The 15661-nt window shown below is 41.4% G+C and overlaps 1 protein-coding gene across 2 annotated transcripts in view; it reads left to right on the top strand.

Moving 5' to 3' along the window:
- stxbp5l (syntaxin binding protein 5L) overlaps positions 1-15661 on the top strand; it is a 133157-nt gene that overhangs the window by 105442 nt on the left and 12054 nt on the right. The window contains exons 19-21 of one of the 2 annotated variants that reach the window (XM_041950739.1): positions 1180-1248; positions 2550-2615; positions 14945-15124. In XM_041950739.1, the coding sequence (XP_041806673.1) occupies positions 1180-1248; positions 2550-2615; positions 14945-15124 (315 nt within the window). The remainder of the gene's footprint in view (positions 1-1179; positions 1249-2549; positions 2616-14944; positions 15125-15661) is intronic. The other variant, XM_041950740.1, reaches the window with a different exon arrangement.

Raw genomic sequence — 15661 nt, forward strand, 5'->3', positions numbered from 1 at the left:
CAAGTGTAGCTGAAAATGCTTTACCTGTATTCAGGACTTGTGTGAAGGGGAATATCAAGGTAGATGGAGGGATGACTTTGGGCTTTAGATCCAACTCTTTTCATTTCCTGTTGCATAAGTGCTTTTATTGACTACCACAGCACTTATTGTTCCCAACTTCCTCTTTTGTAAAAGTCTTTCTGTGTTGGGTCTTTGAAATCAATTTGGAGACGGAAGGAAAAATAAAAACAGGAAACTGTGCCCTTTTTCTGTAAACCAGGTGGTGGTGGTATGAGCTGGAGCGCTTGCTATGCTGGAGGTAATACATATATAGCAAGCTAAATCTTTGAGCTGCTGGCCTCTTCTCTTTTTAACTTTTTAGAACATATTTTTCTGTCCTTCCCACAACATTTTTAGCTGTTGTCCCTGCACATATGTGTATGTGTATACTATATAAATGTCAAATCTAAGTTAGTGTATTCATGTCATAAAATGATGCTTAATTATTGATCATTTTAGGTGTGTTTATGTAGTTCTAGTGTGATGAATTATAAATACCAGCCTGAACATGTTAGGACAGTAGACCTACGGCAAATATTTTGTAAACAAAATGCATTGTAAACCAATTAATTGCTGCAACAAGAGATTTGTTTTGACGCTGCTTTGTAATTAATGATATGTTACCTGAGTTTACTTCTTGTGCAAATGATCACATCAGCGTCTCTGGGGTTTGCAGCAGTAGCGAGTATATCTTTTCTGTCCTCCCCTGTCACTAACTCGGTTGCTGCTTGCTCTCACTTTCTTTTCCACTCTAAGCCTGTGTGTTCTTTTCTCTCCCCCTTCCCTCGTTTTTTCCTCCCCTCCTTTCCTTCCATCCTAAAATTTCTCAACTCAATTCCTTTCCCATCCAACCATCCTCTTTTCCTTTCCCTTCACTTTCTTTCCCTCCGTTCTCCCTTTCACTCCTTTTCTTCTGTCCCACCCTACTCCCTCTCTGTGACCTCTTTTTCTCTCTTACCCTCGTGTCCTCTTTCATCTCTCTCGTCCCTGAATCTCTTACAACACTTCTCACTCTTTATTCTGGTCCTCCGTCCTTTCCACCACTCCTTCCTTCCCTCTCCTTTCCTCTGCTCCTCCTCCCCCTCCCACCTTTTGGTGACTCTGTGGCTGCTGGTGTGGGCATGCGGGCCTGCCTGACAGAGTTTTGCATGCGTGGCCTGTCTAACTTTTATTCAGATTCAAAGAAAAGGATCCGTACATCCTATCAGAGTAAGTCAAGCCTTCCTAAAGGCTGGGGGACTCTGTGTTTGTGTGCGTGGGGTTGGGGGGTTGGGACAGTGTTTTGGTTGAAAATCCTTGGGCAAACAGGGTTGGTAGAGTCTGGAAAGGGATGATGGGGCCTTGAAGCAAAGGGATAAACCAAAGAGATGATTGGAATGAAAGTAGCTGTTTGTTATCTGTATTTTGCTGTATGAAACAAAACTGCTCTATTCCAGTCATGTCCAACAGTATGTCCTTTGCAGAAAAAGAGCCACTCCTTTGAATCTGTTAAGTAAGGGCAGTTCTAAATAATATATGATCCATGTGATGTATATTTTAACTGACGCATAGTTTAGTGGGGTGAATAAAGCCTTGTTCATCCACTGGGCCCAGAGCAACTAAAATATGCGTTATTAGTTGATGATTACAAAGGAATTCTTAATTTCATACTACAATAAATGTTTAATCAGAGTCCTTTTCAATGTTTTCAATCATTTCTAAAGCTGGTGTAAATGAATGAAGGAAAATTTGCATTAAGAAGTTTTGCTGGAAACTTTTACTTGAGAGAAATAATTAATTTAATCAAAATTTTTTGAACTGTGACGACTCAGTGAGGCTGTTAATGAAGCCATAATGAACACAGCTTAAACACCCCACATTTGCAGCCAGCCAAAAACGAACAAGAATTAGAAATTTCAGCATTTGCTTTTCCAAAAGCGGGTAGGTATGACTCATTGTGGCCTGTGCTTGGTGCATGTGATCAGAATTGATCAGATCCCGATCAAGTATGTGTTCTGTTTTGTATTTTTGATTGTATATGCCACTATCATGGGATTTGCACTACATGCTGTAAATGCGTAACTGTGGCTATGTTTTTACATTTTAATTCAGTCTGGTTAGAATAGAATAAAAGTCTATATATATTAAACAGATTGTAGTGCAGGTCACATCAGGTGTCAGCCACTCTGCTCCTGGAATATAAAATTAATTCTAAAAAACACTCACAGGTTGAAAGGTAAAAGGCAGATATCTATGTATAAGCAGATATTTAGATGTCAAAGACCTTGACCCCCATAGAGTCACACATTTGCAAATGATTATTACAGTCCTGGGAGTTGGTTATGCAACCCATTAGACATGATGAACTGAAGATTGTTGATAAACTGTAATCTAAGCTCTTTCATGGGACCCCACGTGGCTGACATCTAAATTGACTTATGGTAAATCTGTACAACTGATGGGTTTTGAATAATCTTACAGAGCGTCTGTACTCTACTTTTTCTTCTGCTTGGTTGCCATTGGCTGATCAGGCCTCACTGAACTCTCTGACAACCAGCAGTCCATTGACATGGAGAGAAGCAAGTCACCCACCTCAGGTAACCTGCTGACACACACACGGACACACACACGCACACAGTCCACCCTCCCTGTATGGACATGTCTTTTGCAAGTGGCACTGTGATGCCGTTGTCTTTGAACATGAGCTATGCCTACAGCGTGCAGCCTGTGGACACCTCACCCATCACCAGAGCATCTTCAACTGGTGAGAATGGCAGCTGTTTCAAATGGCAACTCATGTTGAATGTTGTAATATGGATGTGTCGCATTCAAAGTTTTGAAAAGTTCAAGAGGTGCTGAAAACCCCTTCAGTGCGAGGTTGTTGGTAAGAAAATGTAGTTATCAGACAGTTTGATTGCAGTATACTGTGGCCTATGTGATGCGTTTTGGTGTTCCTTTATTCCAGTGTTGTGTAATGATGTATGTTTTCACAAAGGTAAGGAGAGACTACACTTTTCACTTGCTCTACCTCTTTCTCTATACCTCTTTGCCTTTCTTGTTTGCCCTGCTCTTCTTCTTCTCTTGGACTGGGACACATCCTGACAGTGTTGTGTGCGACCTGAGACAGCATAAAAGTAGCCAGCAGGTCATGTTTAGAGAGGCAGAGAGTAAAATATAAAGCATAAGGATGGCCAAGGATAGCAGGCCCAATAGCACCAATGTTGATGCAACAGTTTGTGGCAGCAACCTGCTTAAATATCTGTCTGAGATCAGATCAGAACAGTTCTATACAGAAAATAAATATTTTCTGACCGTCTATAATAGAAAAACCTGTCAGTTAAATATTTGCTAACATGTTAGTGTGACTTGAATTAAATGCTACAGGTTGTATAATGAAATAGACCTTTATACCTCTTTATAGGAGAATGAAGTATTTAATGTGAGTGCCTTAAATGTTTGTAATGTTATATTCATTATTTTGCCGCCGTGGGTTTTAGGATGACACTTTCGAGATACGATGGTAGATATGATGCTGCAAGAAATTCGCTGCAGTGTGAGAGGACGGTGGTTGATGATGAATATCATAGATCAGATACTGAGGAAAGGCTGGACACGCAGTGGATGAGAGTTTAAACTACAAGATTGTTTATAGTGTGTTGAGGCCTGTGTGGTTGGAGACAGGTTGCAAAGACAGAAACAAATGAATAATGGAGGGAGAGAGAGATGAGAACATTTCCCAGCAGGTGCTTTTGTGTCTGTCATGGGAAAACGCTTCATCTCAGCAGATTCAGTACTTAAAGGTCAAACGAGGAGAGTGGGTAAGTGTGCAAATCTGTGCTTAAAACCCCGCCAAGCAGCCATGCTGTGTCCTCAAGGCTCTATGCTTTATTAGATTTTAGTTTCCAAGCAGTTCATTTTAAATCAAAAAGATTTATTGATTGATGATTGATGCTTCTTATATGTATCAGATAATAGATATACTTATTTTGTTTAGTCCACAAACTGATATCTTTTCTACATTAAACCTTGTGTGAGAGCCGCCTGCTTCGGTATCAGGATCAACACAGGCCAGAAACATTTCTCCCTGATGTTTACCTTGATGGCCAATTTCAGCTTTTCACATGATGTGCAAGGAAAGGAAGAATAATTTAGCTGTATCTTTTAACCGGAAGTAGCACTTACTCTGTTAAACCTGCAAACAGAAGAAGAATCATTTAAAAACCTTGGAATTCTTTGCAAGTAAGTAATATAAGTTCTGGGAAAATGTGATCCTGAGGGGGAATCAGAGGATTTTGGGGAAATATCAAAATATCGTCTCTTTGAACTCAGCAGACGTACAGTGAAACCTTGTTTTTTCTCGCAAATTAGCAGAGGCCACAGATGATCTTTGTGTGTTAAGACATCATTAGCTGGTGATAAATGTATACATTTATGTTTAGGAGTATGTGAGTGGTAGGGCATGAGAGTGGTACCATTGTGTGCAAATATTCAATTAGTCTGGTGTTTTTCACAGAGAATAAAAGCTTTGGGGATTTTTGCCAGCACTGAGGCCCTTTGTGTGCATTTGAAAAAATAATTTGACAGGGTTCAGGCCACCAAGGCCCTGATTGTTTCCCACTTCCCAGCTGGCAGTGTGCCAGAGCTTTACCCCAGTCCTTACAGGTGGTGAGCCCGCTTTGTTGGACTGTGCCCACATGGGTCTCATGGGCCCAAGCCTTTGAATAACTCTTATTCTAGCCACTCACCAGGGACAGTGTCCATGGGAAATCCTCCCAAAGTCACATAGACACACAGAGTAACCTGGTAACCTGTCAGTTCTTGCCGGGAGGACTCTGTGAGCTCTCCCTTAGGACCAGCAAGCTCAGGCGATCCAGGAGGAACTCAGAATAGAACAGAATCTGTGCAGGATGCCTCCTAGACGCCTCACTGTGGAGGTGCTCTTGGCATGCCCAACTGGGAGAAGACCCTGGGGCAGACCAAGACACACTGGAGGTATTACTTATATCCCTTGCGATCTGGGAATACGTCTGTTTAACCTGGGAAGATCTAAAAGATGTGGTTGGGTTGAAGGACATGGATAGATAAACTAATTAAATCTTTATAATATTCCAACTGATGTGTATTTGCAGGTATAGCTCATAAGTATTTTGTTGTCAAGTAGCATAGAAATACCAATATATCATATCCACAGGAGGCTGAATAGTGTCACATAACAATGACTCACTAAATCAGAGATTACTCCATCTGGCCAGAGATTTTTGGCTTTCAACACATTCAGCTGCTTTATGATGCTGCTTTATTTCCATCGTCACACCAAAGAAAACAGCAGGTTTTCACTTCCGCCACTCATGCACACATGAAAATGTGTCCATGTTTTGTTCAGTGGTAAAGTGAATGACTTTGAGAAACTGAGATTTACTGGCAGTGATTACAGACTATACAAATACTGGCCCTGACCTGACAAGATGTTTCTGCAACATCTGTCCATGTTGCAAATCCTCGTTAGAGCTCCAAAGTCCCGTTTTACTCTATATTTGAGGAGCTTTTACACACAATAATACTAATCCACCTCAAATTCAGTTGTTTGATGTTTATTTAAGATTTTTATCCGGCATCTGCACTTCCATTGTTACCTCTATTAATATTGTCCAGGAGCTTGTCTTTTTACAAGCTGTCCTTTTTGTCTGTTTTTGCATCCGTGAAAACTCTCCAGCCTTGCCTTTGAACATCCTAACGAGAGTATAAGAACAGAATAACAGAACTAGGACAAGATGTTCTTAGTTGTCTTGGCAGAGAGTCTTTCAGCATTGTGATGTGGACTAGGTCATGGTCATTCTGGCCCATTACAGGCCTGTCATTTGCTAATTAGAGAGAAGGAAAAAAGAGAGAATAATGGAGAGATGGATGAAAAGCATCGGGGCAGACACAGCACGACACAGTGTGATCAAGTGTCTGATTCGCTTTAACATTTACCCAGAGAGGGGAAAAAAGACAGATTAGTGGAGCTGTTATATTGAGCTGAGTACAGAATCACAATCTGCAATCAAGATTGAAGTGTTAACAATTGTTAATAGCAGTGTGACCAACCTAAAAAATGTCAATTTTGGAAATGTTCAGTATTAATGCAAGAGAGGTGTAAAGTACATTTAAAATGGTTATGGTTGGAGACAAATGAGGGAGCACAGCTATGCTCTGCTTGATAGGCAACGAGTTCATGGTTCATTTCCTCCTGCTGAATATCACTGTGCACTCTTCTCTATGGCCCTCTGAGGCTGTCTGGTTGTCCCTGGCACACCAGCTGTGCTGTGTCTCTTCAAGGCCATATACAGACTGTGGACAGCTTATTAAGGAAGCCAGCCATCCTCCTGAGTTACCCTGTGTGTCAATAACTGCAGGTGTCTCTCTCACCTCCCCTTTATACATCCCTCTTTTTCCAGATCTTTTTCCTATCTTCCTTTTGTCATTAGGCCCCATAATTGGCCCTTCTCCTGTCTGAAAGCTGTCTCCCTCCACATCCTTCCCACTGTCTTCTTTTTATGTCCCGGCGTTTGTTGTTTTGGTGTGGGGTTATACGTTACATTTTTTCAGGGAGCTTTATGCCATGTGTGGCTGTAGCAAGGCTTACCTGACCAGGCCCAGCCATAAGATGGACTAACAGGCTGCGGTGCCAGTGATCGGTGCCTGACCTGGCAGGATATATTTAGCCAAGAGCAAGTCACAGGAGAGAAGGAGCAGGTAATGGCTGAAACTGGACAGTGTGCTTGGCCGATGCCACCTGCTCAGCTCCGTACAACTAAAGGTGGTTTGACAAAACTTAAAATAGGTTTTTCAAGTAGACCCTGCTGGCACAGTTTCCACAACAACCTGTGGTCATCCATACCATAGCTTACACATGTGAATTATTTTATAACTCAAAACTCAATTAAACGTCTCTGCTTCAGGTGCTACTTTTCTCAGACCAGTTGGATAGATAGTCTATAACCAAATAATGCGGAGGAGGAATGATAATTGTATCCTAGTGGGTCATCTATCCATGTAAAAACATATTTTTTTCAGTAAACGTCTTAATTGCAATGTATATAGGCCTCCTCACACAGTATCCCTCCAAAATCATCAATCCAGACACCATTTCATTTGACCAAGCTTGTTTGGATCAAGTGCCCTTGATGATTTGCATTATGTAAGCTTAAGCTGTGTAGAACAGAGTCACAACCAACCAGTTTGTTTTGCACAAAGGTGTGTATAATCGTAGAGGAGAAACAGAAAGTGTTAATATTTTCTGTAAAACTTGCAGTTAGGCGTTATGTTGGAGCAGTCACAAAGTGTGTATGTGGTTAGTGATGTAACCAGTAGCTCAAGAGGAGTCTTTCCTCCATGTTGGAATCTATTTGATTTGTGTGTATGGGTCTGGTGCTTGTGTTAGGCCTCCAAGGTCAGGCATTGCCATACTCTTCATCTCTATGACCTTACAAATAAATGAATGACCTTACAAGTTTTAGAGTTGCTGCACTGGGAGTAGCAATGACACATGTCAAACTAACAGTCTGTCAGGAGTGCAAGTCCTCTGCCACTGCTCTTCCAGTCAGTCACGTTTCTGCAGTCAGAAGCTTTTCAGCCACAGCTTCAGGCAACAAACGGGAGCTTTCTGCTTTGGTTTTGCCCAACAGCGGAGTGAAATGTTGTCATGGCTGATGACATTTCAACCAACCATTCGTCTTTATCAAGCAGCAGGTGTTTGACAGTGGCTGCAAAATGATAGGGGAAATAATTTGTTGTTTGTTTAAAACATCTTTATTCAAAGTGTTAAAAAGCCTTATTGGAACTTGGAACTGATGGTAGTGTAAATTTGGAAGTAATGAAAGGACACTTGTCACAGTGACGTGTGTAATGACTGACTGCCTGTATGGAGCAGGTGGAGACAGTAGATATGGTTAAAAGAAAAAAAGAAAGATGCCTCACTCAGAGGTTAGAAACACTTGACTAGTAGTTGTGGTGTTGGTAGTAGTGGTGACCAGGTGTAGTAGTAGTAGTAGTACTAGTAGTAGTAGTAGTGCTGTTGTTGTTTGTGATAGTTAATTTGTTCCTGTTAAAAAGTCAACCTATTGCTGTTGGAATAGTAATCCTTTTGTTTTCATAACCTTTCAACTGTTTTTCTTACTGTTACCTGCAAGTCTCTCTTTTCCCCAGTTCACCCATTGTGTTTGTCTCTCCTCTGTTGCCCTGAAAAGTCTGTGTCTCCTATTCCAGTTCATTACCCAACCTCCCTTCACAATGACCCACGCGTCCTGCCAGAGCCTGTGGCCAGTCTGAGAGCCAGCCACTGCAGTCCAGTCTTTTACTTACTGGACAATGGTAAGAGGAGGGATGTTTCACGGATCTCAGCCTCTACATGGACATCTGCTTGTGGTTCTTACTGTATGGCAATAATGCAACAAGGGAGGGAGATGGGATAGTTGTATTTGGATAGGTGGTTGGTTCGATGTTGCACCTTGCATGCTGACTCTGCTTCCACACTGTGAGCAACATTATCAGCAAAACCAGCAAACACCACAAGCAAATTCGTACCTAGCACAGCTACAAAACGCTGTGGGGAACTGTGGTTAATGATTTGACTTAAGCGTACACTACATTGTATCTGCCTTGGAAAAGTGGCTATGGCAGAATTTGAGGATGGCAAAAGGAAAGCAGATTTTTTAGCTTCCTTGTTTCCCATATTTCATGAAGAGCAGATCTCCATGGCAGGTGCAGAATGGATCAGAAGATTCAGAGCTTCCCTGTTTCACTTCAACTTGAAAGGGTAAATGTCTAAAGAATATAGGTGGTTCGAAGGTTGAAACCAAGTAGCACTGGCTAACTATGTGACATGAAATTATGAAAAAAGACATTACAAGTGACAGGTGGGTCCTCGTCCTTGTTGCTGCATTTGCAACCCCGACTGGTTGGTAAGCAGTTAGCAGTGACAAGTACTGCAGTTTGGAGTCCCCGATTAGGGAATTCCAAATTGGGAGAAAAGCAGGAAAAAACACACAAAAAAGCAACATACTTATCACAAAAGCAGTGAATATTTAAAATGACTATAAAGCACATTTAATTTTTCATGGTCAAAATGTTCTAGGTGGAGTTTGCTACACAACAGCATTCGGACCCTCTCGCGCCACGATTGGTCACAGCTGAATGACCCATGAGCCAAGTTGCTTGCAGTGTAAACAAGCTGACAGGGACTGTGTTTCTAGGAGTAGACTGTCTGTCGCTGCTTTGTCAATGTGTTCCATGCTTTTGTGCAGACGACTGCTGGTGTTGCATTATCTCTCTGCCCCAGCTGCCAGGGGGGGGGTAGACATTGTGATGTTTGTTGTATGTGCCAGATCTGGGCTTTGAACTTGGATCCTTCATCATTTGTGCTGCAAAGCAGGCAGGCTTGGGAAGAGGAAGGGATTGTATTCCAGCTGGGTACTTCTCCTCCTCACTCGTCAGTGCCTCTAGTGCTTCATTCTCTGTGGCGTTAATCATTGTGCCTCCACTGGAACCACACATCTTTGTCACTCAAAGGCAACATGCTATTTTACCGGGCTGTGGCACTCAGAGCTGTGTGTGCCTGTCCGACTGTGGGTCAGTGAACCCACAATCTCATCTTGTTGTCATCTTGACTAACATTCATCACTGTCTCGTCTCTGACTGACTGCATGGTGCCCACTATGTGGCCAGCTGCGGTGCTGATAAATATGACTTCAGCTTGCTTTGTACGTTTATCAGTGATGTGGCCTGATCAAGTCCATTATTAGCCCCGTTTGTGATCTCAGCACACTGTACATTAGAATGATTCAGTCACATGAAGTTCCCCAGAACTAATGACATTCCCATCAGCCTCAGATGTACTTTGTGTTTAGTGCTTATTAGAAAAGTTAGCATTCCAACAAGCTAAACTAAGCTGATGAAACATTATACCTGCTAAACATCAGCATGTTAGCATTGTCATTGTGAAGAACATGTATGCGTGCTAACTTTAACATTTAGCTCAAAGCCCCACCTGAGAGCTGCTAGCATGGATGTAGATTCTTAGTGCTGTTGACGTCTTAATCTAACACCTTCAAAGGTGTTTTCATTATCTCACATGCACCTGAAATCTGCCTGGAATGGTAAAATGTTTGCCTATGGGGAAACAAACATGCAAATCCAATATATCCCAGGTAGTTTCACCTCTGGCAAATCATTTTAAACGTTCCAGGCAGACAGCAGACATAGCTGAGACCACAAAAACACTTGTCAAGATGCACCACATTGCCATGTAACTGGCCAAAAAAAAAATAAGATCTATGTTTTACCCCTGGTTTGCGAAGGGAACACTATGTGACCAAATCACAGAATAAGGTACAGACTTCTATGGTCACAAATAGGGCTAGTCTAACATAAACAAGCTTTTTAATATTGTCATCTAAAGATATGAACAACAAGATACTAGCTTGGAGTAAAAGCTAAAAAGTGGGACCGTCGCTGAAAAAACACACACGGTAATAAATGTTAACATATGCAGTGTTTGGCTGGTTATTGTTCCTATTGACAATAAACAGCCCTTCAGGACCTCTGATCAGTCCCACCTGTGTTAATGCAACCACTGAGCTATTAAACAAAGAAACATGCGTATGTAGCAGGTTTATTATGGGAACATTTTCTCTGTCACTGTCTCCCCAACACTGCACATTTTATATGGCTGCAGCAGCATCTGGTCACAGTTTATTATGAAAACACACACACACACAAGGAGAGAGAGAGAGAGGCCCCATCTATTATCTCATTAGCAACACTAATCTGAAAGACTTTAATTGTTCCTGGAAAAAATGGAAACAGAAATTCATTGATTGGGAAATTCAATTAGAGCCTCATGACACCCTAATTTCCTCTACAATACAGGAAATATATTTTCCCTCAAAATGACCAGTGATACTAAACTGCCTACATGGTCCTTCAGAGCAAAATGTATAAATGGAATAAACTGTATTACATTACAGTAGATTAAAAAAAAAGTTATACCATTTCCTCCAGTAGACCTCATGTCCTCTGCTGTACTCATTTCTTTTATTGTACTTCATGGCAGAAGGATTGAAGCCTCAGTCAACATTTTTTTTTTTTTCAAAGGAATCATCATTGATTCCTTTGATCACTTTTCCAAATCTAATGTAAGTGGTCAAAATTATGAAGAATGGAAAATCATGGTCATGCTGTTTTCCTCGTGGTCATGAAATTTACCAAGCATCATTTAAACGCCATCCTGTGTCTTCCACATGTCAAGTTAATCATTCAACACAAAGAAACAATGACATATTGCCTTTTTTTTGAGGGGGAAACTGACTCATAACATCTCAAGTTCGACCTTTGCAGTTCTCTACTTACTGCAAAATGCTTGCAAAATGTTTTAAAGAGTTATTTGTCGCCACCAGTGACTGTGGTTTTTGTATTGACACCCTGTGGTGTCACCCTGTTTTTTTGTGCTTCCATGTCAGACATCCCAGGCCGTAGAAGACAAAATTTTACTGGGGCATTTAGCAGAACAAAAAAAATGTTTGCAAAATTGATATATTGCAGTAAAAATCAGGGTAAATTAAATATGTGCTTCTTACATTGATGTAGCAATAACCATTAGTTAAAAGAAATGCCATGATCAGTATGTGGATAACTTGGCTAGTTAAATCCACTGGACTAGTTTTTCACACTGGCCCAGTATGGTAATATTGATCCTGTAGAGATAGCTGGGAACACTGGCCTGGGACAACAATGGAGCATGCATTTTGAAATATGCCTGCCGTGTGCAACTGCACCAGTTTGCATGTTTCTGGTTCTTTGTTCCATTTAGTTTGGTTTGAAGTCTTTTTTGCACTTTTTGTTTGTCATTGTTTGTCTTAAATTACACCCACTTTAATTTTTATGATTTATTTATTTTTTTATTTTTCATTTGAAGGGATTAACTGGTGCTTTGTTTCCTATTCTTTTGTTTCAGTAAAGGGGCCCGGCAGAAAGTTAAGTCTGCCAACAGATCTTAAGACTGATCTTGGTACGGTAGGCGAAAGCCAGCAGTTTTCACTTGATTTCCTTTGAGTCATTTACTTTCTGCTTTTGTCATGTTTTGTAGGCTTTTATGTTGCTTTAGTAGTTCTTAATCTCACTCAGACTTTCTTCTTTCAGTTTCCTTGTCACCCTCTACTCCTGTTCAACCAGCCCATGAGACTTTCCGGCTGAAGTGTTTGTCCATTTTGCCCCTTTAATGTATTTTGATTTGATTTAAGTCTTCTGTATTCATTTCTTCTACATTTTGCAAGTGTTTACAAAGGTGATTTGTAACTCATGCCCATATTTAAATTTGAGGTTTTCTATCGCTCATGATTGGACCATCTTCTGATTTTACGCAACCTTTCCTCCATTGACAGCCTTGCTCTACAGTGATTGGATCACCCGCTGCCTCTCTCATTGTAACTGGATCATTCCTCTCTTAAACAGTCTTTTCTCCATTTTGACTGGATCATCTGTATGGCAGATACTGAGCGTTACACCCATACATCTCTAACTGCTGCACATAAACATCGCAATCTCAGGTTTCCCTTTGCTCTGCTTCTGCAGTGTCACACATGCTGTCCCCTTAAAAAACTTCTGCTTCACCAAATGTGCCAGTGCCTGCGTATTCTTGTGACTTGCCTCATCTAATAACCTTTCTTTGTCTGACAGGTGTAAAACATGCTTTTATTTTATCAGCCATCTGTTATATATAATTAAAGCAATTACAAGAGTGAAAACAAATGTTTGAGCAGATATATCTCGAACTCAGCTGCCTCATTACACAGTTGGTGATCAGAAAGAAAACATCTTTAGCTCATTACATTTTCTGAGATGTTAGCGTGCCCCTGAAGTGTCAATAGGATGCAAGATATCATAAAAAGGGGAAAAATACTTACTAATTAAATTTTCACCTTGTTAGCTACAGTATGAACCTCTTAACAGTTTTGAGTTATGACAAAATGCTATTTTGTCAGAATAGTCTGTTACAGAGAGAACTACTCTGTCTGTCTGTCTGTCTGGCTGGCTGGCTGTCTGTCTGTCTGTCTGTCTGTCTGTCTGGCTGTCTGTCTGTCTGGCTGTCTGGCTGTCTGCGTGCGTAAGTTTGTTGTTTGTGCGTAGTTATGTGCACTCTGGATGGAAATGTGCAGTAATCTGGGGGAGTGTGTGTATGAGGGTACAGTGCCCTTATTTCTGCTATGTACCAGTTTCCTGCAAAACATTTCGGGACAAAACACTGATCTTCTGCATCTCTGTTTGAAATTCACAGTGACAAAACATTAAGACAGATACACAGCAGTGTCGTCATTGTGGCTCTGGTATTGTTGGCCCAGTATTACCTGCGATTTTCAATCGCTGCATTGCCTCGGCCCATCCTGCTGTGAAACTGGACGAGTCCTGCACGCGGACTGGGTGGCACCCCAGAGTTTTTCATCTTCACTTTGAAATTGAATCATTTGACCATCAGCTGGCTGAACAGGAGACTTAGATTTGATATGACTGACATATAATGAGTGTCAAATACTAAGAGGGCAGTGACAAGGGTACACTGTCTATTATTTTTTACTAATTAGCATGATGCTAATTATCCTCATACTTCAAGAGTCTCTACATAGGGTAGTTTCAGAGAGGAAAGGTAACAAAAAACTAGCTTCGATCAAACCTCACTGTCAACCCCAAATCGTCTTAGCTTTGGTTTTACTGCTACAGGGATGTCATGAAAGAAAAGGGAACTGTTTTATTTACATCTCTCCCAACAGAAGTGTGAATGAGAGTACTCAGGCATAGGTATCATGAAGCTCTTAATTACAGTTGTCTTGACAGCTTTTTACTCTTGCCGCCTAAACTGTGGGCAACAGAGAACCGCAAAGTACACCCAGTCCACACAATCCTGCTTTGCTTTTCTTTGTCTCGTTAATAAGGTTTGGCTCTAAACAAATTATTTTGCCCACACACAAGCACCGTGCATTAAGTCAGGACAAAGCTTCCAACAAACTCAGTCCCTGAGGGGAGGCCATGCAAGGCTCTAATTCCAGAGAGTAACAAGTGTTTCCTGTCACCACCATCTGTAGCTGATTGTGTGGCCCAAACAACTTAACTGGAGTACCCATTTGCATTGCAATTAAAAGCAGATATTAGATTTTTTTTTTAAATGTTGTTTTTCTGTTCCTTTTATCTGCACTTGTAGCTTTTTGCCATAACCAGTGATGTCATGAAGCTTCTAGTCTTAAAAAGAGATGCACAGTTTCTGCTGAAAACAAGGTCTTACAACAATTCAAAAAGGAAGAAGGAAACAAAGTGGAGATGAAACTAGCCTGTATTGTTTCTTTTGATTTTCATATCTTATTTCCTGGCACAAACTGGATGAAACTGCACTCTCAATTTGCCTCTGCATTTTCCTCTCTTTTCTGTTGTCCCAGCATCTCTTTCTCCTCCCTGCTCATACTTAACTTCAAACTACTCTCCAGCCCTTTGTCGGTCACTCTGGATTTCCCTTTCTCCCTCACTACCATCTATCCTTTCAACAACCTGATTTTCAACATTGGCTTGCTCCTCTTACGCTGAAAATATATCCATCTTCATAGGTTATGTAGTATAATGCTGAGTTGAAGTATTAAGTCTGCTTTTTTGGGGGGGGGGGGTTGAAAAGTCTCCAAATAGGGTGAGAAAACTGCAGTTATTGCCCTGAAACGGATAAAACCGCATTATGAATCAGTAAAATTCTCTCCCCTCATTTGAAGATTTCATGATTAAACAACATTTCATTGCTCATCAATAAACTAAATAACTTATGAAGATGGATATTGCAGCAGTGGATTAGAATATGTTTGAAAGTTTTATTTCCCTCTTTGTATTGTTCGCTAACGCTTTGCCGTTATTACAGATCATGTCAATGGACATTGCACTAGCCCCACCTCCCAGCCGTGCTCGGCGGGGAAGCCTCGCGTCCCGATGGGTCCCGAGGGGCCACGGCTTACCCGCAGAGGCCCTGGCCGACCGCCCTTCCGCAAGGCCCAGTCTGCTGCTTGCATGGAGATCTCTTTGCCTGTGTCCCACACTGAAGGTGTGTGCTTGTCTTCCCGAACCCCATCCCTAAACCTGTTTAACATACCCTCCCTCCCAACAAGTGCATGCCATCCTCTCACCCTGGGGTAAGTGGATTAAGGCCTGACGCATAATTAACACAAGGCAAGCGTATGCTAATGCAAGTTAGCACCATAAAAAACGAAGTCATGCTTCTGTTGCCAGGAGAAGATATTGTACAGCAACCGACAGTGACAGGGTTGCAGATGGGTTCAGTATAAACATTTCTCAACTGACTTTTTGCTAAACCCCTCTCCAAACAGTGATTGCCCAATCATGGCTTAGTAACTATACCTGGGCACTGCAGTCTGTAAATCATTGGATTTCTCCAAATGTTGAAGTTGTGTACCCTACATGGTGCTGTAGCAAGAGCAATACCTGGAATCATCAGAGTTTGGAAATCACTGCAAATTAGTTGTATTTGAACATAATTTTTAGAAGATGCACAAAGGGAATGGCTAATCAGCCAGCAGGTGTTTGAGCCTTGGTACCAGATGAACATGATGACAGCAACTAC

Source organism: Chelmon rostratus, chromosome 13 (genome assembly GCF_017976325.1).
Source record: "Chelmon rostratus isolate fCheRos1 chromosome 13, fCheRos1.pri, whole genome shotgun sequence".
Taxonomy (NCBI): Eukaryota; Metazoa; Chordata; class Actinopteri; order Chaetodontiformes; family Chaetodontidae; genus Chelmon; species Chelmon rostratus.